This window comes from Perissodus microlepis, chromosome 9 (assembly GCF_051167445.1).
Source record: "Perissodus microlepis isolate ML-2025 ecotype Zambia chromosome 9, ASM5116744v1, whole genome shotgun sequence".
NCBI classification, from domain to species: Eukaryota; Metazoa; Chordata; class Actinopteri; order Cichliformes; family Cichlidae; genus Perissodus; species Perissodus microlepis.
The window spans coordinates 12,279,048-12,306,689 of record NC_140469.1 but is presented as its reverse complement, the minus strand read 5'-3'; the positions used below and the strand labels follow the sequence as shown (position 1 = coordinate 12,306,689).

Genomic DNA, 27,642 nt, shown 5'->3' with positions numbered 1-27,642 from the left:
GGGTCAGCCCCTTGTGTGATGTACCTGTGTTGTAGGCTAAAGCTGATACAGGACTCTTTTGGGGAAGCATGCTCTTCATTCTGCTGGCTTCCTCAGGATGGTTGAACCGGAACAAATAGGATTTTCCCAGACACAAAGAATAACCTGAAAGGGAAAACACAAACACACGTCTCAAATTACTGAGACAAATGATGCAAAATCTACAGGTAACCAGGTAACATGTGAAGCTAGTGTGATACAGAATACACCATTACAACATCCACATTACAGCGCATATGTGAAGAGGTAAGTCTTAAGTAGATTCATGTGAGCCTGGGTGTTTATTCACAGCTAGACACACTTGCGCACGCGCAGCAGACGACTGTGTTTGCCCTGGCCATCAATTAGCCTGAGAGGGCCGGGTATTAAACAAGATCTCAGGGTCACAACCTCTGTAATACACACAGGCAGCCACAGCTGTCCAAATACTTGAGATGGCAACAGAGAGGAAGAGCGGCGCTGACACAGATACAGGAGGTCTTGTGTGGGAAAAACAGAGGAAAAAGAATAAAAGAATAAAAACACTGAACTGATGCACTTTTTGAGCCAAGGAGGAAAGAAATGCTGAGGGCCAGCTTTCTTAAATCAACAGGTCAATGCGGGTCTTTCTTCTACTTCCATTGTCGAAAAGCCCTGTTACAGTAAAACTCCCGTAACGTTATGTGTAAGAGGCTAAAAAAGCACCTCCTTAATAGCTCCATTTCAGTTACATCAGATTCTTTGGACCTGAAGTCAGACGTAACCACTGAGGCAAGAGGAGGGGGGTGTGGAAAAAGACTGAATGGAAAAAATCCAGATTGTTTTCATCCTCTCTTTTTCTCTCGTTCTCATTTCATTTTTTGTTGCCTTTTCTTTCTCACACTTATGTCAAGTCTCATAAACATCTCAGGCAGAAAAGCTGCATTAATAGCCGAATTGAGCATTACAGTTGAAATGAAAGAGGTCGAGCCAGTCTAGATATTACCTTAGAGCATTTCACAAGCAGTCCCCCCCTCAATACACCCAGTTCTCAGCATAGTGGGGAGATCCGATTGCGACTGTGATGTGAAGTGGGCAACACAGGCACACACACACATGAAAAAAATGTAAGAAATGTTTAGTCTGCACAGCTGGACTGTGAAGCTCTCAAATCCATACTTATATAAACATGAGCTTGCAGGTTTGGCCACAACCTGTGAGGAAGTGGGATCATGACCGATAAAAGATGTAGGGCCTCCGTGAAGAGACTGAGAGCAACACACACACACACACACACACACGCACACACGCACACACACACACGCACGCACACACACACACACACACACACACACGCACACACGCACACACACACACACACGCACGCACACACACACACACACACACACACACGCACACGCACACGCACACACACACACACACACACACACACTCAGACAAACGTCACTGTGTCAGCGAGTATGAGTAAGAGCTAATAATAAGCGCTTCTCCTTGCCAGACGTGAGTAAAGGTGTAAATCTTCAAAACGTCTATCTATCTGTGTGTGTTGGAACGTGCCTTGTAACAGGGTCTGCCTAATGAATCCCAGTACCTCTCAGTATTTAGCGTAAAGGCAAACACAGACATGGGCTCACAAACAAACACACACACAGCAGTCAGTGCTTGTAAAAATCTAATTTCCTACCCTCAATAGCCACTTTTAAAGTGTATGGTAACGTGTGACGTCTTGATTTGTTAACAGGCCCCGACCCTCCTGTCTTTCTAATTTCCTCTCATGTCCTTAGCTAGCAAGTAACTCTTAATTATTCTCTCCTCATTTTGACCCCCAGCATAAACAAATAGCTATGAAGATATGAGTCTACGCAACAAGGGCAAACAAACTCCATGTGAAAAAAAATTAACATCTAAATTTATCTGTGATTCAAGTCTGCTGTCTTTAATAACTTCGGTGGGGGGGGGGGGGGGGGGTGCACTATCGACAGAGACACCATCCACAACAAAAACTGCTCTAATCTCATTCATGTGTTCACTTGTTTACCAGCAAATTCAGTTTGCCCCCCCTCCCCCCAATGCATGCACTCTTCCCCACGCACACACATATGAGCAGACCCTTTCCAACAACAACAAAAGCTGAAATTAGCCTGTATATACATTTATGGGATAATTTAAAGTTTGCAATCTACAAAGTCAGACCTCAGAGTCTTTGAGGACGCAGATGGAGCCTGAGCTGTACGCCTGGAGCCAATTTCTGTCCCCATGTAGATCTGCGCTCTCTCGCCACAATGTTATGGGAGGAGAAACTTAAATCTGCTTCTCTGTTTGGTTAACATCAGAGGCGGAATTGCCAATTTGAGACCATTAGGCTACAAGGAAAAATAAACCAATTTCAAAGGTGCAAACACATGCCCGGATGAAACCCAGCTACCTGCTACTTGATCAGGTGTGACATCCATGGCAATCATACCCAACAATGGTGATGCAAGGTCAACTAAAACTATCCCCAAATTTGACAGATATTAGAAAAATGCTATCTTGGTTATGATCCCTAGAATATGCACGGTGTTGACATTAAATCTCAGACTGAATGTATTCACTCATGAAATGAATACACACACAAACAGGTCCCAGTGGGAGAGGAAATTGTCCTCATAACCACAAATTAACCCTCTGCCAGGCACAAGGGCATAGTGGTAACACCATGAAAAGACAGACTGGTGTTTCTCAGGAGAGTCAGAGCAGATTAGTCATTCTGTCTCTCACATGTTCACACTCACAGGCCTAATTTGTCTCCTCACAAACTCAGGATTGCCTTCTGTCTGCTCTATCTCAAATCTTATTAACAAATAATCAACTTCCCTCAAGCAAAGAATGCAGACCTGTGAATAACCTCTTAACAGCCCTCTAATTAACTGTATTTCTCACCAAGTATTTAAAGAAAAGAATAAAGCGAACAAAAAAAGATACATTTCATCCATTTTACGGTGTAAAACTGGAAAAAGCAAAATCCAAATGTTCTGGGGGTGGGCAGGCAGAAAGATTTGTGAGGATAATAACATCCGTGACAAAGAGGGAGGTTTTATTTTCAGGTGTCAAGTATCCTGACCACTGAGTCTGCCTTTCTATCCATGAACTACATTACATCTGCACTGGCACCAGCTAACTTATAACCACGAGACAGGCACACAAAGTTCATTTACATTAAAAAGGTGCAGACAAAACGCTGTGATGGAACACTGCCAGAATCTGGCTAAAAATAAGAAAACGAACCACCAAGTGAGCAACACGGGTGAATCACACCTCTAACCTGCTGTAATAATGATGCACGTGATTTACTGACCCGTGCAATAATTACAGTGTTTTGCCATTTCCATCAAGCAACAAGCAAAGATCAGCACATCAGGTAACAGTTCAGTAACAGTGTGAATACTATTGACCTTTAGACTAAAAAAATCAAATTGAATTGAATCATTTTAACCAATCAGAAGGACTTTTTACCTTTATATCAGCTGCTGAGCAAATGCTGTTTACCCTGGCTGGCACAAGTGCTCACTAGTGTGCTTTCTGTAAATAAGCCAGTACACAGATCGATTGATAACTTTAACGCCGGGATCACTGGTCATTCAGTCCAAAGAGCATGCTGCATATGCTTCAGAGTAAACAGGTATTTCCCTTAGTACATACATAAACAAACAGATGCCCAAGCAGTATTATGATATTATAAGTGAAAGTGGAATATAAGCTATGAATTGCGTTTCTCATCCTCACATTAAATAGGCTAGATATACAGAGAAACAGCCTACGTCATAGTTTAAAGCTCGACGTGTGTTTTTCATTCTAAAATATTTCCCAACTCTTACGACAGTTTCTGAAACATTGTGTAACACAAAGTACTTCAGATGGATAAAGTTCAGTAAAGCAGAGGTTTGCTAACACAAAGGCTGAGTAAATTACAACGTTACTTTACTTCTAAAGCAAATAAAATCCGTTACAAACCTTTTCGAGCTATTTGTTTTCCTTCAGCGTCTTATCATGACAAGAACTACAAGAACTTCTCCCTCACGGGCAAAACAGATACAGACAGATTATATATCAGCACCACTGTCCGCCTCTGTGCTGCCTCCCTCCTCCGTGATGTTCCGCCTCCTCTTGACTCCGTGTGGAAGAAAGTTGGTTCACTGATTTACCATCCACGAGAACCCGGGACTGTACCAAATGTCGGTAAAAAAAGGGGGAGGAGGAGGAGGACAGGTCAATAAATAACCACAGGGGATAAGTTATAACACGGTAAATATAACGAGTGATGGTTTCTTACACCGAAGTGACACTGTAAAGAGCAAACTGATGAGTGCACGTGACTAAAGACCAGCTTAATGTAACAGCATTACCCGCCACGACCCCTGTGTGTAGTCGGTTAGTTCAAAGACAGTTCGGCAATGAGGTCTTTAGTAGACACCCCCCTCCGCCCCCACCTCTAAAGCTTTCTTTGTCTACCTACCTCTTCAACAGCTCTTTGCTATGAAAATCACTCCGCTGGTTTATCCTTAAAGCAGGTATACTGTGTAGAGTCGGACTTACTGAGTCTAAAATGAAGAAGTGACTGCTTAGACTTTATGATAAAACAGCATAGAAACGGTATGCAGTATGCAAGTGGAAGGTATTGACTGAGAAAGATAACGTCAAAAAGTAAATAAGAAAAAAATAAAATAAGAGGGAGGACTGTGCCTTCCTGTCTGGGTTAAAGGTTGTTAGTCTGTTTTGCTTAGATGCTTCATTTGCAAGCATTTCTACCATGACACGAACCCGTGGACAGCTACTTTGCCCTTTATCCTGCGATCATCCTGTGCACACAGTAAAATAAGATAAAACAAGAGAGCAGATATTAGAACATCCTGTGTTTTGTGCAGCAGCATAGATGTGCCATAGATTTGCATCTGCTCCCTTCCAGTGTAAATGTTGAGAGACTTAGTTTTATGACTACAAATCCACTGAAATGTGAACTGAAAAACTAACAACGTGGAAATCTTGGACAAATGGAAAATAAAAAAACACGGAGCAGATCTAAAGCAGTAATGTTCCAGTTAACAGATCTTATGAATAAACTAACAATGTACTTGTGGAGTTTGTTTGTTAGCGGCTTTCTTGCTCAACAATGATTTCCTTTGTCGTTTCCACCTCTGTTGAATAAACATATTGCTACTCTACAAGTGTCCTCCAGCTGATGTGATTCCAGATCAAGCTCTGAATTCCAAAATACAGAACAGATCATTTCCTAAACACAGCTAATCATCTCCAGACTCGTGTGCATGAGTGTCTGTGTATGTGGTTCGACCAACTGAGGCCAGTGGATAAAAGATGCTCTCAATCTGTTTCCTTTTTTACTATCGTTTTCCTACGCATACTCTTCTGACTTTTTAACCCTGTCTTGTGTTTTTTTTAGTCTCTTTTCCCCACCCCTGCTATTTTGCTGTGCTTCAGCCTTGTGTGTGGACCCACCAAGATGATGTCAATATTTGAGTCAGCCAGGCACAGCAGGAAGTTAAATAGGCCTGTCAATGTTTAACTTAAACCGTCCAGGCCTTTTCCAGGGCACAAGAAAAAGGAGAAAACTGTAAACAGAAAGGACAGACAAGTGAGTGTGCTGCTTGTCATTTTAAGTAGGACAGGGAAAGGTGAAAGAAGGACAAAGCTGTGGAGAAAATGGGAGAGCATACTGTGACTGAATAAATGACGGAGCAATTCAGAGAAGTGAAAAGAATAGAGGGAAGAAAGGCCAGAGATAGACAGATTAAGATACTCGCAGACAAAATATAGACACGTCTACGTAGGCAGACATGAAGAGCAAGATAAGAAGAGAGATCCATTTAACTTTGGGTGACTACACTTTCTTTTTTTCTTTTTTTTTTTGAGAACATTCTGCAGTCTCCAATAACAATCCAAAGAGTTTGCATGCTCTGCAGTTGCTGGAAGCTGTGACTCATTGTAGGAGCTAGCTGTTCCAAACCACTACGAATTACCCAAAGATACACACACAGACACACACACACACACAAACATACCGAAATGCATCAATACACTCACATGACTACATGTGTGTAGATGTACATGGACACAAACATATTGCACACCCTGTTGATTGCATGAAGAAACTTAACTGTGCCCATATGAGTCACACAGATAGACTGGAATATGAGTTAACCAATCCAAAAAAGAAAAAAACCATCCCCCCCCAGAAAACTAACACACCAGTTATGAAATGCTAAGTATCTACAGTCAGCAATGAAGTCAACTTTCAATTAACTCCAGTACTACTAAGGACCAGTAGATGGCAATATCTCAAAGTGTGTGTTTGTGAAAAGGCCTGTATCCTGATACAGGCCTTTTCACATACCAATGTGCAGTATACAGGCTTTTTCTGAGAGCAGGCTGACCTACACTGTGCGCATGTGTGCATGTAGAGTTTACCCTGAGTAAGTGGTGTTGGTACAGTGACCTGGACTCCATCAAGACTGCAGAGGTGGCCACAGGGGTCCAGGGTCACCACCCCTCCTGTTGATAATGAGGAGATAGTCAGGGGAAATGAGTAACAGTGAACTACCATTCACTACAACATTACACTCCAACATGAGATAACTGCTTTAATCATCCCGCTCCTACACGGCATCCTCTGAAAGCATGCAATATCCCATGTTAATAAAAGGTACTCACTATTCAGATTTACTGTAATTAAAACAAAGCTTCACACAAGAACAAAAACAACAGCGTAATTAATCATCCAGTTCCTCCCTTCTCCTCACAGCTATGCTATCAAAAGCCCAACAGGTATCCAGCTCGATGGCTTTCTCAGTCTTATATTCATTTTGAAACAGTATATTTCTTTTCTTACATTATTAGAATTTTAGGCTTTAGAGGATTGAGAAAGTTTATTATTCTTCCGCTGCTGTTTTGTCAGAATAATCTTCTAAAAACAAAATAACAATGATTGCACTTGGGATGGTATTGAGCAGATCTTCTAAATGCCAAATATAATCACAGATTTGATTTCAGTGGATTTTACTCGAAGTAATATTTTAGGATTCAAAAACAAAGATTAAAAGCTTGCTAATGAAAGGAGGAGTCATTTTCCCTTTCCCGCGACATGATGTAAAGATGTAAGCACTCTTGCCAGTGTGGAAAAGACAATAGAGCTGTGTTTATTCTGGGGCCTGCCAAAATTATGACGTCATTTCAGAGAAAGTGAACCAACACAGACCTTCATTGATGATTAGACAATGCTCTGCCTCGATGCCAGGTCCTTGAATGGTAATATCCTGAGGAATTGGAGCATCTTCTGTGCCTATGCGCGTTACCCCTGAAACATAAAGAAACACATTTTTTTGCAGAATATATAAATATAGGGGATAGAATTAGACTTATCATGTCTATATAGGTGGTGTGAGTCATAATTAAAGGGTCTTATATCTAATGCTGTTATCATGCAGACACATTGTGGAGTACAAACTCAGTTTTCCTAAAAGGTCTTATTCACATTCTTAGCATTCTTCAAAGTGTGTGTCAAAGCAGTGGGCAGCGATGATGAAGTGGAAATGTCACAAAGCTGATTCTGACGTCAAGGTCTGCCCTTGTACTGTTTGTAAGTTTATTTCTGCATTAACCCAGACTAAGGGTTAAGTGTCAAATCCATTCATATAAAATGCAGTGTGCACTGTTCTCATTGCAAAGAGAAGACAAGACAAGTAAAAAGACTTCTCTGGCTCACTGGGGTATAATCAGAGCCTTGTGATCTATGCAAGACGCATGAAAACTACAAGTTTATGAATGAGAGTTATCACTGTAATACTCCACCCTTACAGTACAGGAACTAATATAATGTGTTTTATTAATTGTAGTCAGTTGTTTGTTATGAAAAAAAACTGTATACTGGCCTGATATAAATAGCAGTGAACATTCCAAATAAAATCTCTGGATTTAATAAAGCAAGTGCGCTCGCTCTGCTGCATGAAACAGAGTCATGAAACCACGCGATGTGTGTCATTTGTGTTACTGTTGTTTGGGTTGTACTCTGTTGCCAAAGCATTCTCTTCATTTTTTCATGGCTAACTGTGGGTTCAGGCTGTGCCTTAACCAACACATGACAATGAATGAATGTTAATAAGCAACAGTAACCATGGAATTGGATTGAATAACTTGTATAAATATGCACTGGCTCAATGTTTGACACAGTATCACTTTTCCACAGCATCACCCCCCAACTCACTTCTGCAGTAACCACAGAAATGAAGTGACTTGTCCTGGGAAAAGGGCCAATATTTGGGAGAAAAAGAGTGGGAAAAGGTGGGCAAAGGTAGGGATAGACCTGTACTGACCTGGTTTCATTTCAGGTAACAATTTAAAGTAACTAGTGAGAAATAAGCAAGAGTGCTGACAGGGACTAGAAAAAGAGGGCATATTTCTCCCATAGCGGCTTCTCTTCATTAGCTCTCTGCTAAATTCAGAATCAAATTCAAAATCCTTTCTCTCACAAGCAGGGTCTTGAATAATCACGACCCATCTCATCTTAAAGATCTGATAGTGCCATATTGACCCTCATAACAGAGCACTTTGCTCTCAGACTGCAGGTTTACATGCTGTTCCTAGAAGGGAGGCAGACCCTTCAGCTTCCAAATATAGCGCTTTTCTACTCTCCCAGAGTGCTCAAAGTGCTCTATACAACATGCCACATTCACCCAGTCACACAAGCCCTTTCTCTATACTTTGTGCTGTCTAACTACATTCACACTGCAATGGATGCATCAGAGAGCAACTTGGGGTTAGTATCTTGCCCAAGGATACTTGACATGCAGACTGGAAAAAACAGGGCTACAGCAACCCGAACAGGCCCCTCTTCGATGGGACCAGGTCCCAGTTTGGATTAAGGAGAGAGACACCCGGTCTACTTTTAAGATTAGGCTTAAAACTTTTCTTTGTAAAGCTTAGCATCTAGGCTGGATCAGGTGATCCCAAACCTCTCCTTAGAGCTGCAATAGGTCTAAGCTGCTAGGGGCTTCCCATAATTGTACTGAGTGTTTCTTCTTCACTCACCTTTTTTTAAACTCTCTTTTACTTCTCTAATGTGTGCCTTTCTCTTATTTTTGTATATATTTCTCTTGGTTTGTATATATCCCTCTTGATTGTATATAATTCTTTTTGCTATTGATTCCTGCTGTCTACTACTTATATTTTATTCTGGCACAGTTGATGTGGAGCACCCACAATTTTGTTGTACATGTATAATGACAATAAAGGGCTTTCCATTTTATTCTTGTACGTAATCATTAGACAATATTAATCTCTGGCTCTCTTCCACAGTGTGTCCTTGTGTGTCCTTTGTCCTGTCTCCATGCCCTCATCCTCAACCGGTCATGACAGACAGACAGCCCTCCCTGAACGTGGTTCTGCTGGAGGTTTCTTCCTGTTAAAAGGGATTTTTTCTTTCCCACTGTCCACCATGTGCTTGCTTATAGGGACATCTGATACAAAACACCTTGAGATATCTGTTGCTTTGATTCAAAGCTATATAAATAAAATTAAGTTGAATTAACATTTGAAGCTGTGAGGATGTGCTACATTAGGAATGAATGTGAAAAATTGTGGCTACTGACTTAATAACCTGCCCATGCTGAGTTTGTGTATTTACTGTAAATTGTGTCTGGGGTTTTTTGTGTGCGTTACCCTCTTTCAGCGGCAGAACAGTAATAGCCACACTCAGTCTCCCACTGCCCAGGCTAACCAGATGAGGAGTTGCTGTCTGGACTTTTAGTCCTTTCCCTGTGTCGATCAGGTCCAGGGGCGGAGACTACAAGCAAGAGTCAGTGCAAAGGTCATTTTAAAAACACACTTTATAGTCATAAGACTAAAATGAATGTGCCATTGTGCGACAGTGTTCGTGCTGGATTTGTTCAAAAACCACATAAAACTTGTGAATGTGTGCATATGTGTTTTCCTGTGTCTGTGTGTATTCTGACCTTAGGTTCACCTGGAGAGATCTGATCGGACTCTGGTTGAAACATCATCTCCGATTCCTGTGTTCACATTCAGGCAGACACATAAATGTAAACACAAACAATGCAGACATGTAGCAGTGTACACAATTATGACAAAACTTGGGAATGACCTGCGTGGAATGACCAAACATGGAAACACTCAAATAAAGAAACCACACAAAAAAAGAAAAGAAAAAAATGAAAAGAAGGGGAAAAAACTGCCCACAGCTTACCCAGCTGCCACGTGAAATGAACTCTGATTCTGAAAATGTTTCAAGTAGAAAATGAGAGGAAAATAGTTTTTTTTTTTCGCAGTGGGGAGAAATGAGAGAAATGTTTCATGAAAGCAGACTTCCCACAAACTGTTAAAGTCTGCCATCACTCTGCTGCAATGAATGTGTCTGGATAAAGAGAGATACAGAGTAACTAATAAGGTAACTGAGTTTCTGTGTGCATGCTATGAGCAGTATACTACTTAAAGTAAATACACAGCAAAGCTCGTGCTTGTGCACGGCCATGGCGGTGACAAAGCAAATGCACATCATTTACCCAGGTTGCATGACTTTAAATCCTGATCATGACTTGGGTGGATATTCATGGTGGCCAGTGAATAATTCTTCTTAATTTTATGCCACCTGAAATTTTTATTGTCACCAAAAAATGTTAACATGCAAATAAGCATGCTGATGAGAAATATTCAGATACTCCATTAAAATATAATATATACGTAATTGAAGCTGCAATGTTTTCCTGCACACAAAACCCACTTCTTACCATTTTCTAAGTCCTGTTCAGCATTTATCAAACAGTATGGCACAGTTCAAATTATGTCATAAGCAAGGCATCTCCTAATCTAACAGGCAGATTGAGCTCAGCTATGCTCCCAGGGTGATAAACTTTGTATTTGGGCATATTTCCTCAAGCATCTATCTCACAGCAAAACTGCAGTGACTGTGAGAGTGGTTTAATTTTGACTGTTCTTATTTTGTATGGACTCAATGTTGAAGTCCAAGCATTCCCTAATGGTGGGAATATGTGTGATGCAATGGGGGAAAAAACGAGGTAAAGTACAAAAAAATAAAGGAACGCTATGACAAACTGTGAAGTGGAGATAAAAGAAAACTAAATCAAAAAATGCCCAAAATATGTGAATGTGTATGTTTGAGGAAACACACTCAGATCGTGTGCCAAAAACAGCCCATGGAGTACTCTGTAATTTAACAGAGAAGAAGAAGAAAAAAACAGTCTTGCTACTACTGTATTTGTGTCCACACACACAATCAAAAACACAAACATGCACGCACGCACACACCAGTGGATGACTTAAGTGCTTCTCACCATGCAGAGATGATTACAGCATATAAGAAACTATCACAACCACATGTCATTTTCCTGCTCCTGTCATTTCCTTTTCTCCCTTCCTCTTTCAAATCCTAATGTGTCATTGCTTTAATGATTTCAGTGATTCCTTCCTTTCTCTCGAGTCCCCTTTTGCATTTAATCTGTTTTCCATACTAGGCGGTCTTCTTGGCTTCTCCTCTTCCTGCCTGTCCTTCTTCTTTCCTCCTGTCTTTTCGCCTTTTCCTCCAATCACCATGAAGGGAAACACAAATCAAAGTCAGCTCTGCACTTCCTCTAATTCAGCGCTAAGTTTCCGCCCTGAGATCACTTCCTTTACTGCTTGGACACCCTCATTGGTCCCACACACACACATACATTCTAGCAGTTCAGCCACCCTTACATCCCCTATCCACACACAAAAATCTACAAATAAAGTCACACACCAGCTCTTTTTGCTATCACACCAAGGTATCGGCCCACATTCTACCGATTTTTGTCCTTGCTGTAGACAAAGCAAATACTCAGTGTGTGATGGCAACATCAGCTGAATAAAGGTCACAGAAGCTTGCTGAAAATTAGGCAGAAGTGCATTTCAAAGGCCCTTTTATGTATGAAGGCCTCAGTACCTTGCATTCCTACACACGCTCCTTGAAGTCTATTCCCACCTCCTTGACTCTCCCTTGACTTGTTCTTTCAGAAATGGCTCACTCTATCCCATCATTCCTCTTCTTTGTCTTTCTGTGGTTCTTTTTGTTTTCAAAGCCCCCTTCTGCCTTCACCTTCTTTTACCAGGTGAGCTCTGGCTTAGGCGGGTCAAGACATGTCTGTGGCCCTGTTTACTCTAGTTAAAGCAGAGCAGTGAAGTGTGTCAACCCCCATTCTGAGTATCCAGACTCCAGCGCTTTCATCTTCAAGGTGTTTGATTCCAACAGCAGTCACCTTTGCTATCAGGGAATTAAGATGTGAAAGCTAAAGTATGGGATTACTGAATGATATACGTATATGTACAGAGACAGAGTCCCGTAAATACTGAGCATGGAGGATGAAAACTAATGCCGTGCAAAAAAAAGCCTGATGGTTCTTTATCCTTAATTAAACAATCTTAACCAACATTTCCCAAACTGTTCTCAAACAAAACAAGCACTCAGTGTTTAAGTGTCCTCGTTTGTTTCCTAATTCTTTGTTGCATGCATGTCTCTGCTCCTAGATTGTCTTAACAGTACATCACATTTTCACCCATATTTGTATAATGTTTGGTGTCAAGGCAAAGACTTGTTCATTTCAAATATAACTTAAAAAATATATATATAAATGTTTATCATGTTTATCAAACTACAAAAAAAGTCATGTAAGGATGGATATAAAGTTCTCTACTCAGCCATGGGATGTGCTGTGCTTGAAACCAGATTCATTTTCCAACTTAAAGGACAAATTATCTGGTGTTTCCAGGAGGTCTTCTGCCAGAATCCAATGTGGGAAATACAGAAATACATACCAAGCTGACTCAAAGAAAGTCTAATACAGTAAATGTATAAGTCGAAGATTTCTACACAATGATATGAAACACTGAGAAAATATTGCCCATAGGAAAACATTCCAAGCACACATCCTCCCACTTACTTTTTAATAAAAATTTTAATCCCAGATTTAAAATAAACCTTCTATTGGAAAGTGACTGAGCTGACCTCACAAATGCACAATATAGCGTGCACAAAATGGAAGAAAAGCACAAGCACACACAATTTGTCTTTGATCCCATCTGTAAAACAGCTGAGTCTCCCCGAAATGCTTTGTTTGCCCTGCATCTGGAAACAGAAAAGGAGATGAGAGGGTAGTGTGGGGTAATGAAAAAGAAGATAGCAGTGGAAGGTAGAAGAGAGAGAGGACTCATAAAACCAAGAGGAAAGACCCAGCATTCTCAGACTGTTTCAGCTGGGTCATTTTTATTTTCTCCATCCCATCCTTGCTTTCCTCCGTCAACTTCTTCCTCTTTTTGTATTTGCTTTAAACGGTTTTTGCATTTCCTTCTCTTTCAGTTACTTTCCTCATCACAGCTGCTGTATGTTACTGCAGACAGCATTCTCAAACCCACATTCACAGGAAAGGTCCTGCTCTTAAAAATGTTCCCATGTTAGAACAACTCTTTAGTGCACTAGTTGGAAAAGCTAGTGCACAATATGTCTGTTTGAAAAGGTCAAATCAAATGTTATGGTTTTCATAGTATTGTGAGCATATTGCCATCATGAACTGGCTTGGGCAATTTAGATAGGGAGAACCATAACATTACATTTTTTCTCAGGTCCTTTGGCTCAGTTGATGAATGGCATTTGGAATATTAAAAAAAATATTATTATTTGCATCTATGAATAAGCAGTTTGGGGTAATTTACAGGCTTTTGCTTTCTAGCTGAAAACTTCAAAAATGGTGGGAGAAGTGTGCCATCAGGATGGTTCTTTCATCATTTTAATGCATATATTTGTTTTTGCCATCTTTTTCTTCTGTGTATAATTTTTTGAAGTGGTAGTGTTGGCCTTAAAGATAGGCAGCTTGTGATGGCTACAATCTGTGGTACAAACTTGACCAAAAAGTGGAGCTGAGGGTGGTCTCAGTCTTACACAAGTTAACATCAGCTATGTTGTATTTGTCTAAAAATGCTGTCTTTCAGTGCTTTGCCTAGTTATATTTCTCTCTTCTGTCTTTCTCCATCCCCTCCCCTTACATTCCAGCATGACCCTCTCCTCCTCCCACCTGACAAAGCCAGCATTGTATCACAGATGCTATTTAATATGGAGTCCCTCTCTCAGTGTCCTTCATATGGGGCAATTCAGGGTTATCTTCCTCCCTTGTCCTTGGTAAACAGTATGTTTGCAGTAATGTCTTCAATAACATTTTAAATCAGATTAAAATGTCCCTCATGCATTCATATATACATGGCTTTTCAAAATACTGTATGCTTAATAATGTGCATCCCTTGTCCTTAGTCGTGCATTGCTGTTGTGTGTTTGCATTTGTTTTGGTTAAAACCGCTGAAAGCCGATTAAAACGTGTCTGTGAACCGCTTGTTAAACAGCACAAATATCTGTCACGCTCAAACTCTCTCACATCCTTACTGGCAGTTTTGCAGTCTTTTAGCAAAGTGCTAGATGACAGGAAAAAAGTCCATTGTTTTTGCAGCTGACTCAAAGCTGGAGGAAATGTAAGTTGAATTTCTAGTGAGGGTGTGTGTGTCTGTGGAAAAGCCCAGATTACTTTAACTGCCACATGCAGGGGATCAACTCATGTTTGGTTTCCACAGGGCCGGATATGACAGCGAGACAAGGGGAGACAGTAGACAGTGAGCTGGTGGACGGGTTTACTAAAGCACACATATCTTCTTGTATGGTGAAGTGAGCTGTGACTGCTGGAAAAGGAAAGAAAAGAGGAGATGGAGTTCGAGATAACAAAAGAAACAAACTATGTGTGTGTGTCTGTGTGTGTGCTTGTGTATTGGGGTATGGGGGGGGGGGGGCAGGTAGACACAGATTAAAATGCAGACTAAAGAATTCAGATATGAGGAAAAAAGATTAATGGTGAAAAATCCCCAAGTTGCACCAGTGGCCTCCAAACATAATATGAGCCTATACAGCACATATAATTCAAGCAGTTACCTTCATAAATCAGCATTACATACTGTTTCCAAAAATCTTTGTTTTTCTTAAGCTATTGGCCACTTCTATGCTCTCCACACTGACTTCTGCTTTTCCTTTTTCCACCTGGCAGATACCCAGTGAAATAAAAAGCAATCATATAAAATATGTTTTCAGTGTTACGGTTGGCAACAGTATGTCAGAAAAATTGTATCCACCAGTTTTTTTGCATCACGATAGATAGATAGATAGATAGATAGATAGATAGATAGATAGATAGATAGATAGATAGATAGATTTGTGGCCTTGCCATTATGTAGCCATAGGGCTTCGGAGTCCGTGTTGGGCTTCAATATCACTGCGTACTCTGCGGACTGATATTTGCAAAAAATCTTACAAAACGATATCTTATCATTTCAAATTTCTACAATGTTCCAGTTAGAGCTGCCATCAGCAGCAGCGTTGGATCGTCGGTGGAATCACGAAAAGTACACCTACATTTTCACGTTGTACCTGCCTGCTAACAAACAAAAAGGTAATCTGCGTTTGATTTTGCCGAACAAAATCCTCAACTGAAGTCAGATAACGTTACAGCTTACTTTGAAAGTATTACAGCGCTGTGAAGCAAAGCAAAAATAAACCTAATTTACAAGAACACATTTTGATAATTAACATACATTATTCCACTTTTTAAATTACAAATTACAATACAAAAACTCACTCACCATTACTGAGGCGGGAATGGCCACTTCTGTCATTGTGCAGGAAAGGACGCAATTGCGAAACTGATCCAAGATCGAGAGGTATGCTGTTTGCGCAAAACTCCCCCAAATAGAGTTTTTAGCCAATTTCTGCCTTTGCTGTAGCCGCAGCTTCTGTCTTGACGGGAGATAAATTCCATGCACAGCACAGGCAACGTGCAGATCTCTAGGAAAGACTTTTGATCCCGGTTGTCACAATCACAAACACAAGCACACACTCCAAACACACACACACGCGTAAAAAAGGCCGACGGCTTTCCGACGGGCATAGGAATGCAGCAACAGCTGGAAGCAGAAGTGGATAAGGAACAAGGGGAGGGAGTCTCTCTCTCTCTCGCTCTCTCTCTCATTCACTCACACAAGCTGAGTTTAATGTGCAGGTGTTAACAGACTACAGAAAAGTACACTTGACCTTTCATCAAATGGTTCAAGCCTCTGACAAAGAGAGGGGAGTGAAGGATAAAAAGAAAAAGAGAGAGCGCATTATTTCAGCCTTGGCAGCTGATAAGGATATCTAATGATTTTACAACATGCATGCATGCAGTCTCATTTCACTCCTAGTACTGAGAGTTTGTCTCTATGAAGAAAAGACAAACTTGGGGGGATGTTAAACGTGGTAAATGGTTCATATATATAAAAAAAACATTTAGGCCGAACAATAAAGGAATATAATGGTATTTAGTGAATAACAAGCTTATTATATAAAGTCATATAGATATAGGGATTTATGTTATGGTTGACCATGAATACCTGTCACTCATATAGCGTGACACTGTAAATATCCACACTCAAATCCACTACACAAGCAGATCCATCTTGCATAGAAAAGTGATAAAGAACACTGAAGGTTTTCTGGAGGTTAAATTCCTGTTGAGGCATATTTCTCAGCGAAGTAAAGCTATTGTGGCTTTTATTTCCATCATTAATTGCAACAATATAGTTGCATAACCATAAAAAAACCCATGGCATACCTCATGGATGCAGGTGTAGTAAAGAAAGAAATGTGAACGCCTCTTGTGTGCGCTTAATGGCAAAGAGTCCTTGTTTCCTCTCTGACAAAATAAATATCTCTGTGTAAATCCACTTCTAGATAATCTTTTATTATTTGATCTACACATCTGGAACTGCAAATGTCTTATAGGCTGCTGTTTGCAAAAGCTGTGTGCACCACTTGAAAACTTCAGCTACATGTCCAGTCATGCAGCTCTCTGAAGACATCACGAGGCACAAGAAGATGCCATCAGTTCTCGATCACACAAAAACAGTTTTACTTGGCAGGATTCTCTGCATTCGTTACAGTTCAATACAATGATTGCATGAAGCAACAACAGGAATGATCCAGAGCCATAATAAAACCTAAGTCATGCACGAGGTATTCTTTTGGTTAGAAAACGATAAATATAGAAGTGAAAATGGTCCTCTGGTTTAGACTAAGGTCAAGGAAAGTTTGCTGACACACACACGCACGCACACACAAAAAATCCATGCTGACATAGGATATTCATGGATTCTAGATTATCTTATCTCTCAGGCACTGAGTGGACCCCTTAATGGATAAACAGGAAGAGAACTTGTGCACCCAGCGTGCTCCACTTTCTCCACTGCTTCCTAGCATTCCACAACACCTGGTATGTATGACACTCTAACTGGCCAAAAGCACACTAAAGAATCTAAAATATCAGGTTTACTTTACATTAAATTAAGTTCATGGACTTTTTAAAACTTTTGTTGGTACCAGCTAATGCATCCATCAGTCCTGAATGAGAAAGAATTTAAAAAGGGAACAGCTAAGACATTATCTGGGTAATACTGCCTGAAAATTGCTATTCCTTTTAGCTTTCTTTCTTCTCAAGTATTTCCAGAAGCTCTTAAGTGATTATGTTTGCATGGTTGCCTAGAAGCAATGAAAGCTTCTAAGCTTTCCCAGTGATATCATCCCAGAGCATGTGGGTTTCAGAAGGCCACCAAATGTTAGACGGCATTCCCGAATGGATTCCACAATTCTCATGTGACCCCAGGAGGTGTAGCAGGAGCACTGGAGCTCTTTGGAAAGTGATCACACTCTCCAAATTTTGACAAAACCTGAATCTGACTTTTGTTGAAAAGTCCGAGCTGTCAGCTGTCATTCAACCCGAACTTCTATAGGCATTAGATACAGTGTCAGATGCATTTTATGTGTGTTTTAGCACTCTAGTCCAGGGGTGTCCAGAGGCCTGAATCCACCTGGCAAAGACTCTGATCCGGCTTACTGGATGTCTTTGGAAAACGCAAAAGAGGGCATAAACTTTTGGATTTGTAACTGTATATTTAGGAGTAACACCAAAGTAACAGATAAGCAATTAAATGACAGAAAATTACCAGGTTTTTCACCATTTACTATAGAAATGTCAGTTTTTTAACAGTGGTTTCACAATTTAAAAAAAAAAATACCTGTGAATTAATAAGAACTTTCTTTGTTATAATTACAGGACAGGATGGGCAATGAAATACCAGGATTTCTTTGGTAATATTTCTCATTTATTTCTCACAGTTAAGCCCAAAGAGTGATGCTGACAGATTTCTTTATCTTTATCATGTAAAAAAAAACTGAGACATGCTGTCTTAATTGAAGCAATTTATGTTATATTAAGATATGTCAGAGATTAAATTTGTAGTTGAACCTCTGTGCACTGACAGAAAGGGGGTGTTTCACTGGTCTGGCCCACTGGAGATCAAATTAGTTTGACATCCCTGCACTAGTCATAGCTGTTTTAAGGAGAAAATTAGCAAACAGGAGTGTATAAGGCTGGTTTTGGTTAAAACACTTCACACCACAGATGTACCAGAGATTTAATGAATGGAAACCCTGATTACTCATATGTGAAACCACTGCCTTGCACCAGTTTAACACACGTGCCTTGTAACCACAGAAAATATTTCGGCAACTGAGGTAGATGAAGGAAGTTCTGAACCTGGTAAGAGAGAAATGACATGAGAACATGTGAAGTGGCAGAAATACCACAGCTTAAAGTGGCACAGTTGTAGAACTATTTCAGCTATGGTGCCCAACAGGAGCCCAACCAGTTTAGGAGAGCTCTGTGTCAGTATTGTCACCATACTGGGTAGAGAGCAGCTTCAGAACAGCAGTCTTTATAAACGGCTGGACAGAAAAAGTTAATACTGCAGGATTTTATTAACATCTGAGTGATTACGCTTAGATCGTCTTCTCCTTTGAAACCTGGGAAGCCAACAGGGATACAGTTAAGTGAGAGACTAAGGGGAGAGCAAAAGACAGAACCAATCTAAACAACAGAGGAATGTTGTCAGCTCGAGCTGCTGCTCGAACTGCTGCTCCCTGCTCTCCCACTTGCCTACAATGGTATGTGTAATTACTCCACAATTAAAGTGCCTTTGCTTGTCTGTGTGTGGACCTCGCAGTGCCTGGTGACCACACTCAACCTTGTCAACAATGTGGCCTGGACACACCAGGCTATTTGACATAAGTGAGTCGGTGAGTGACAAAATGAGGACAGGGTTAAAAAGTAAAACAACATTTCCCTTTTAGATGATGATGCCGCTGCAGGAAAAGGCAGCTGTTCTGATCGCTCTCAGGTCCACCTGCTACAATTTTACAACTTCAGCTCTATTTTAACTAAATTCTTCCCTTTTGTTTCAGATCTTTCATGTCATCTACCTTCATTTAAAAGTCTATTTTTGTTACTCCTTCCTTTCTCTTTATATGACATTTCCTGTGCTGTCTCATTTTCTTCTCTTACTCTAGTCTGACCACAAGAATGCAGGGTGACTGTCGCTGCTCTACTGTCCACGCATGCATAGTAATCACTGGCCCTGACAGGCACACACACAGACTGTAAATCACACTGATGCACATGCACACTATCAAACAAGCAAAAACATTTAAGACCTCAACAGTTGGCATTTGGTTTCATTTTAAGCATAGCAGTTTTTAAATGAACCCTCATCCACATGTTTGCATATACTGTACACAACCATATACTCTTCACTTCCTTTCCAACATACATTTATTGGGAGACTAGTTCTATTTCTGCACATTTAAGCACTGTAAGAGGAAACAGACCAAGGGGGAAAAATACGATAAACATAAAGATATATATAGCTATTTGTGTGTATCTGTATGTGTTTTGTGGGAAATGCGGCACAATTTCCACCCATACTGGGCTTTTTCTATGCAGTCCTCCTAAAGGTGCCATAATCCGCATTGCTTGTTAAATTCAGTAAGTAATGAGAGAACAGCTGGCTTCTCTTTCATTAAAAAAATGGCATTGCTTAACATATAAATAAAAATACCAAGAAAAAATTTAAGTATGTGTTCTTTTCCCTCAAGTTCATTTAATTACTGGAAAAAGACCAAGTCTACATTTAACAAGCCAACCCTAACTCACTGGTCCAGTTTCAACAATCATTAGTATGTTGGAAATACAAATGAGTTCCATTGAAATCATATCAAGAATTTCTTTTCACACAGAGTTTATCTTGTAAACAAACAAAGAAGCTATCCTAATCCCTTGTGTGCTGTTCATACAATAGTGGCTAAAATGCCTACAGGCAGCATTTTAACATGCAATTCTGTCTCTTATCTTAACTTACAAAGTCAGTAATTTCATAAGACCATTTAAAAATACAAATAAATCAAATTCACATCTGTAATATTGATAAACCATCCAAATAAACTTCCACATAAGCACCTGAGAGGTTAAAAGTCATATAATCATGCAAGGGAAAATGTACAGCAGCTACCAATCTGGTGACCTGCCTGGCAGTCCCATTTAGTAGCAAATATGAGATGTATTTTTAGCTTTCCCTCAAAAGGGAAAGCAGAAAAAGGAATCTGCAGATGTAGCCAGAACTCCAGCATGACACGACTCAGTCTGCCTTATGAAGATTGTAAAAAAATGCAGCTGGGCATGCCTGGTTTTCTCTCATCTGAGCTCTCACTTCTTTCCCTCTTTTGGACTGTCTTCATAGAACTGAGGCGAAGAAAGTCATCTACAACCAAAAATCAGACTGAAAGTTAGCTGACGAGCTCCTTAAAAATCGAAAGGCTTTATTTTAGAGGACCCAAGCTCATACAGAGTCCATCCCTGCACATCTTAATGCTGAGTGTCCTTAAGCAAATACACTGAAGCTCTACCAGCAGCACCAGAGCCGTTTGTGAACAATATAAAAAGAGAGGCAGGGAAAATCTGCCACTAGACTCAAAGCCACCATGTCAGTCTTCCTGGTATGAAAACATGTGTCATCTTGGTTTGCGGTTCTGTTCAGACAACAGCAGGTTATTTAGCTTGATTACAATGTTGGCAAAATCAGTGAGGTCCACAAAGTCCGAGGTGATGATGTTGACTCCGTCCACCCCTGGCCTCTGAGCCTCAACCCAGGACATGATGGTTGGCAGGTTTCTAGAGCCAAAAAAGAAGAAAGTCTGTATCAGCAAGGAAAGCATTACGGCAATTATTGTTGCACCCAACATCCTGCTATTTAAATTTGAATCAAAACCAAATTCATGACCTTGCAAATACACACCAAAAATATCCACTGCCAAGGTTTTGTCTTTTAGTTTTATAGTTATGTCTACAACACTGTCAAAAATCTAATCAGTAGTTCCTTACTTAACTGTTTCTCTTTCTGCCAGATTTCATTAAGAGCTGTTGACTGACTTTTGAGATATGTCACAATGTGGGAGAAAGTGGACATATTGGGGAAAGAAAATTAAAGGGACAGACATTTTTGTCCATCTGTCAGGGAGACAGTGCTTTGCCCCCATTCAGAATCATTGCTTTCCATATTTTAGTTCCTGGCATAGACACAAACACAGCGACGCTGTAGCCGTATCACTTCTAACACCCTCTGATTCTTCACTATGTTTCAGTCACCAGCAGAACAAAACCAGGAAGTCACATTGTTTATCCAGCAGTGATAAACAATCCCATTTCCTCGGAAGTGCAAAATTAGGCTACCTCCTGTCTCGCCGTAGTGTCTGTTCAGAAGTTTTATACCCTGATATTGGTGCCCGGTGGCAGATGTAAGGGCATAGAGAGTATAATACCCTTACATCAAGACTTCCACTGACGATAAAAAAATGACAGATGACAGCAAAAAAAATGTGAAAATCATATGCCTTTGCTTACGAAGAATACAATCTCTTAAGAGTTATGAAATGTTTTGATTTATGTTTTGTGCACTGTTTTTCCCCCCATTCAGTCAATATAATGATAGATGCAAAACATGTTCTTATAACTTACTGTGTTACAGGATGTGCTCTAAGATCTGTAGTGTTTCTTGCAATGTAGTTTTTCAATATTTTTAGAATTTCTTCTTTTTCTGGCCTTTTAAGGCATGCGCAAAGCCAGCGCATGCGCAAAGCCAGCGCTTGACTTTGTTCCATGCATTTCATTAGCACCATTAACTCTACTGACCTCTACTGGCCACAAACTATAATAAATGAATGAAGATGAGCAGTAGAGGAAGCAGTTATTCTTAAGATTTTTTTCAGAGTTGTTATGTTAAAACTGTCATACAAATATGATCCATGATTCCCTCTACACCATCCAATCGCAGTCACGGACCTCTCCACCAGGTAGCTGCGTAGGCCCCAGAGCAACCCCTTAGCCACAGTGTTGACAGTGGGAGTGAGGATGGCCTGGGATACATGGAAGGAACCCTGCTTGTCTCTTTCTTTCAGCGTAGTTTCCAGGAACTAGAAGGCAGAAATTTGAATGAATAAATCTCATGTGAATAGAATGCATTTAAATATCTTTAGTTAGAAAAAGAACAAAATGGAGACTGCAAGAGATAAAACACGATTACAGTATTATTTTCTAACCTCTATGAGCTTGATGGGCTCAGTGGTGTTTGCCCAGGGAGCAGGGATCTTGTTGCCAGGCCACATGACAGGAACGCTTTGGGCTGAAGGATGATGGTAGAACACAATCACCTGTCAAGAGAAAAAAAATAAAAGTTGGTGATCAGATGTCTGCAGACAAAAAGACTTTAGGCGAGTTCTGTGATCCATTTTGCAGTGCAAAACATAAAGTACCCAAAAATATACATACCCCCCCCCCCAAACCAATGACCCTAGCATGGTGAAACACCTGACCTCAAAGTTAGTGAATGATTACAGATAACTGAGCATTCATGGTGGTATCTGCATGTTTCACCCTTACTGGAGATTTAATATTCAGCAGGAAATCTATGTTGTAGCTACGTCATAACCACAAACCCCTCTGAAGCCCTATGCCATGGCCTACGAGGTAACCTCTGCACCTCCCTAGAAATATAAGTACACGTTGGGTCGACACAGTCCACAACTACGACCACAACAATGAGCTGGGACTGAGCAGGTAAAAAAGTCCCAGCATTTTGGGGGTTTTGTTTCTATCAGCCGTATTCAAAACACTGGGACGGGACCACAAGGTAACACAATTCACCAAACACAAGCACAAACACAAGCACAAACACCAGCAACGATGTGCGCCACTGAGTCCTCGCAGAAGTCTAAATCTGGGCTTATGTGTAACTGGAAAAATATCTGACCAGAACAGTCTTCATCCACAGTGACAGAAGAAAAGTCAGAAAAAGTTTGAGTTGTGGGTTTCTCATAATGCCAAAAAAGAGTGAGGAGGAAAGCTGCCCTTTTCACCTACAAACTGTGCACTTTGTGCTCTACTCTCACTGTCTGCCCTGCACTTCATCTCCTTGTTCTTTGCCAACTAAGCCAGTTACAGATTAGGGTCATGGGAACAGGAATGATAGTATCTGAACATAAACATGCACTGACTGTAGTAATGTAATGCAGACGCAGAAGTACTCACACCTTAGCTGGAGGTAAGAATATGAAAGAGTAATATCGGAGACACCAAAAGACAAAGAAAAATTGAAAAGTTTTTAGCTACAAAAATCTGAAAGGATAAATGTAGGTTAGTTTATGAAACAAGTGCTAATAGGATGATACTTGCCACTAATTCTTGCCCTGGAAAATCACAGTTGGAAGGGATTACCTGTGCACAGAGGTCACGCTAACACACCGCTACACGAACACCTGTCTACTCCTTTTACTTGTAGGTGTACACCACATTTCAAAGGTTTGTGGAAGTCACTTAATATGTGCTTTTTATAAATATCAAACTGATTAGAGATAGGGCACCCTGGTGGTTAGCACTGTTGCCTCACACCAAGAAGCTCCTGTTCAAATCTAGCATCTGGTCACAAACTTTGGAGTTTTTATGTTCTCACCATGTCTGAGTGGGTTCTCTCCAGTTAGTGGGTTTAGGTTAATTGGTAACTCTAAATTACCCATACCCATTTCTCTGTGATAGTTATGCAACAGTTCCAACCAGGGTGTACCCCTGCTTCTTACCCCTATGGCAGCTGTAATAGGCTTCCCTACAGTGTACGGATTTACATGTTCACCTAAAAAGGAAAATATCTCCAGTTCGATCCCGGGAGGAGACACATACATGCTGTGACCCCTTGTGGCTTTTCTCGAATATCTACTTTGCCACACAGAGGCACATTTTAGCAGCATCACTCCAGATAGAGGAAGTGCAACCCAGACAAAACTGAATCATAAGAGTAATTTTATTGTTCCAAGTATGGTCAATAGATGGTTAGTAGATGGCAAAATATCACAGTGTAGTGCTGTGGAGAGGGAGTCAGAACAACATGTGTGCTTATTACTTGGAGCATCTCACCATGAGTCCAAGTTTTGAGGAAATGGATCAAAAAGATGAAAATCTGTGAAATGTGGTAAAAGTGAAGGTGCTGGAGGACTGCTTGGAGTCACGTGACTTAAGGAGATCATGAAAAAAGAAAAACTATCACTCCATTTTGCAATGCCTTGCCATAGCCTGTGACACCATGTACTTGGAACCACTTTCCTCCTCCAAAAGGCCAATGACCCAGACATAACTCCAAATTGCAAGAACTATTTAAGGAATAAGTCAGCTGACTGTCTGCACAGTGAATGAATCTCATCCCTGCTGAGCTGTCATGGGTGCAGCTTAACACTATAGCCAAAAGAAAAGTACATCAAACCAGTCCAACTAGTGGCAGCGCCCTAATAAGGTGTAGGCTGAAATGTTCCCAGATGACTTCTGTGAAGGCCAAAAGCCTGCAAGGCTGTGATTTCTAAAGATGGGAGATTATTGGAAAAAGCAATGCTCAGTTTTTTTTTTTTAATTGTTGTGACTTATTCCTGTTCACTCTGCCACTCATATAATGAATACAAGTATGATATTTCATGAAAACATTTGACAGATACATTTACCTGTTGCTACATACAACAAGCACACAAACATTTTTGCAATAAAGGCCGTCAGTACTGATGCAGTCTGATCGCACCTGGTATTTCTTCTCCCAGAGATAGTCCAGAGTGACGTTCTCCACCGCACAGTTATTGCACAGTTTGCTGCCAAATACTTCTTGGAGCATACTGATGAGGTAAACGTGGTGCTCTGCCTCCATTGCATAGTAATGGTTAAAGTCCAGGAACACCACCTACATAAATTAAACATCAAACATAATCAGTTAGTAGTGTAAATGTAGCTCATTTATTTACATGTTTTATGTTTCGAAATTTTTAAAATGTGCTTCTCACCTCTTTCCTGTGTCTGCCCAGGAAGGAGCTGATTTCTAACAGGCCATCCCTCACCTTTGTGAGAAAACAGGGTGAAGAGCCAGAGATCAGGATACAATTTTACAAATCTTAAAGTCTCTCAGTCATGAACTGATGCAGAAAGGCTACTGCTTTTTTAAAGTCAGCATATTAGAACGCCAAAGAGCAGCTTAAATATTTTAGTGAGTGCAGCACTGCAAAACTCCACCAAAATATTTCACAAAATAAAGGTTAATAGAGTCAAATATCAACTGTATACAGTTACAGCTGCTAATGCCACTGACATCAGAAAATCTTGAATATGCATTTCTTTATTAAATATTTTTCAGTCACATGGTCAAGTTATGACAGAATCTTTGTAATCAAAGAGTTCCTCGTGTAGGGAAAAGAATCACCCATCTTTATAGCTAAACGCTACCCTCTGATCCTTGCTTAAGGTCATCTCTGCCCACTATTAGCAACATCAACTGCAACACAGTACTAGAAGAAAACAGTTACTGTTCATACTGGGAGAAAATGAAAGCTTGGAGCTGTATTCAAATGTCAATTTAGCATTCTAGGACTGGAGCTGGCACAAAAGCATTCAGCACAGAAGGAAAATATCAGATTGTGACAGATTAAAATGAAAAATGTAACACATAAAAGTAAATGAGGGAGACCAGCTCAACAGTCACAATAACAACCCAAAACGGCAGTAAAAGTTTACTCCTCCGCTCACCTTGTGTCCAAAGAGGCCATGAATGAAGTAGATTTCATTTCCAGGCTCGCCTGGTTTTGCAGACACCCTGAGGTCAAAGTAGCGAATTCCTGCATCCAGCTGCTCCTTAAAAGTCAGGTTCTGGCGACACAGACCACATCACATTATACATAATAAGAAGCTGAGAAACACAGACACTAGACTGTAAAACACAGATCTCAAAAATGTATCATTTAGGCTATTTTGTGTGTGTGTGTGTGTGTGCGTGCGTGTGTGTGTGTTGCAGTGATTTTGAGTCCAGTACCTGTGTCATGGACCACCTCACCATGACTTTCTTGGCTAAGACACTGAACATGGTAGCCAGATACTTAACATAAACCTTTTGATCGGGGCCCACGGGAGCATGCACATCCACCCAAAAAGTGAAAGAGTCGTGAGAGCCTGGAAAAAAGAGGGAGAGCTGCTGCTGGTGATGGAAAATTAAAAATTGAAATCGAAATCAAACAGGAAATCAAGGTAAAAAAAGAGAAGATTCCGTCTGCATCAGTAGGTGATGAAGGAATCAGCAGTGTTTTCCCCCTGTTATGCTGGGCGTGAGGGTGGGGTTAGGTCTATTTTTAGCCAACATTACCACAGTATATTTTCCTTCTTCCGTTGACTAAATATCTTTACGCTTTGTGGACTCACCTGGCACCGCTAGATGTTTGAGGGGCATGGCACTGAGCTTGGAGGGGAGCGAACCCATCCAGTCGGCATGGACATTGCCGATCCCCGCGGGTCTGGTCTTCATATCGGGAGCCGCCTGTCAGCAATAACTCCCTCAAGAGACTGCTCTCTGGTACTGAGCGCTCCCACCATGTGAAATCTACCATAGGTCATCTTGGACTGTCACGATTGATTTTGCGCTGCTACGATATGCATAATTTCAAGTCCAGCCGGTTTCGTTGCCGAGTTTCTGGGAGGAAAACTGTACCTCGTTGTTGTCCGTTGGACTCCAACCGGCAAACCGGCATGCCTTGACAAAGCCAGCGGGCAGCTAACGATCGCCGCAATCCTCTTAGGGTGAAATCCCTCCTCCCCTCCCGGCAGGTTAAACACACTACCGCACTAGGCAAACCATGACATTTAGGACGGGTAGAATGCCACTAAGGCACTAATTAGCTCACTGATCACGTGACTGACCAGGTGACAAATGACATAAGTAACACTTGTAGTCTACTTCAATATTAAAAACCATTTTATTCATTTTTTTTGTACGGATGACAGTGATATATTTTGTGTTTAACTTGTTAGTTATGTAATTTTTTTTTTATTATTAGAATATTATTCCCTACACAATAAACACTGAATAAACATTTTTAAACAACCGGTGACATTTTTGTTCCGCTAATGTGAGCTGTAGGCTATGTACATGCCATACGAAGTAGATTTGTACTATCTATGTACACTATGTATCTATGTCACTCTACAATCATACAGCGTCATCTACTGGTGCAGTCCTCGAATTGCGACCAAGTCGGGTTTTTTTTCTCCTTATTCGAAAGAACAT

General features: G+C 40.7%; 2 protein-coding genes across 13 annotated transcripts in view; both read right to left on the bottom strand.

The window, feature by feature from the left end:
• phldb2b (pleckstrin homology-like domain, family B, member 2b) overlaps positions 1–16,059 on the bottom strand; it is a 37,646-nt gene extending 21,587 nt beyond the window's left edge. For 7 of the 11 annotated variants that reach the window (XM_084939051.1, XM_084939049.1, XM_084939052.1 and 4 more), the window contains exons 1-6: positions 15,730–16,058; positions 10,020–10,076; positions 9,727–9,850; positions 7,268–7,366; positions 6,481–6,564; positions 25–144 (exon numbers count right to left, since the gene is read on the bottom strand). In XM_084939051.1, coding sequence (XP_084795177.1) covers positions 25–144; positions 6,481–6,564; positions 7,268–7,366; positions 9,727–9,850; positions 10,020–10,076; positions 15,730–15,762 — 517 coding nt within the window. In that variant the 5' untranslated portion in view covers positions 15,763–16,058. Of the gene's footprint in view, positions 1–24; positions 145–4,011; positions 6,350–6,480; positions 6,565–7,267; positions 7,367–9,726; positions 9,851–10,019; positions 10,077–15,729 lie in introns of those variants that run through there. The other 4 variants (XM_084939046.1, XM_084939047.1, XM_084939055.1 and 1 more) reach the window with 3 other exon arrangements.
• Positions 16,060–18,918: 2,859 nt separating this feature from the next.
• plcxd2 (phosphatidylinositol-specific phospholipase C, X domain containing 2) lies at positions 18,919–27,271 on the bottom strand. Of its 2 annotated transcripts, none has more exons than XM_084939043.1 (8): positions 26,781–27,271; positions 26,398–26,534; positions 26,115–26,234; positions 25,379–25,432; positions 25,123–25,278; positions 22,607–22,717; positions 22,302–22,480; positions 18,919–21,182 (listed from the first exon to the last, which is right to left on the bottom strand). In XM_084939043.1, exons 1-8 carry the CDS (start codon positions 26,881–26,883, stop codon positions 21,023–21,025), a joined length of 1,020 nt encoding a protein of 339 aa, XP_084795169.1. In that variant the 5' UTR covers positions 26,884–27,271; the 3' UTR covers positions 18,919–21,022. The 2 variants fall into 2 exon arrangements, with proteins under 2 accessions (XP_084795169.1, XP_084795170.1); XM_084939044.1 differs by having other exon boundaries at positions 22,350–22,480; positions 26,781–27,269.
• Positions 27,272–27,642: the final 371 nt, after the last annotated feature.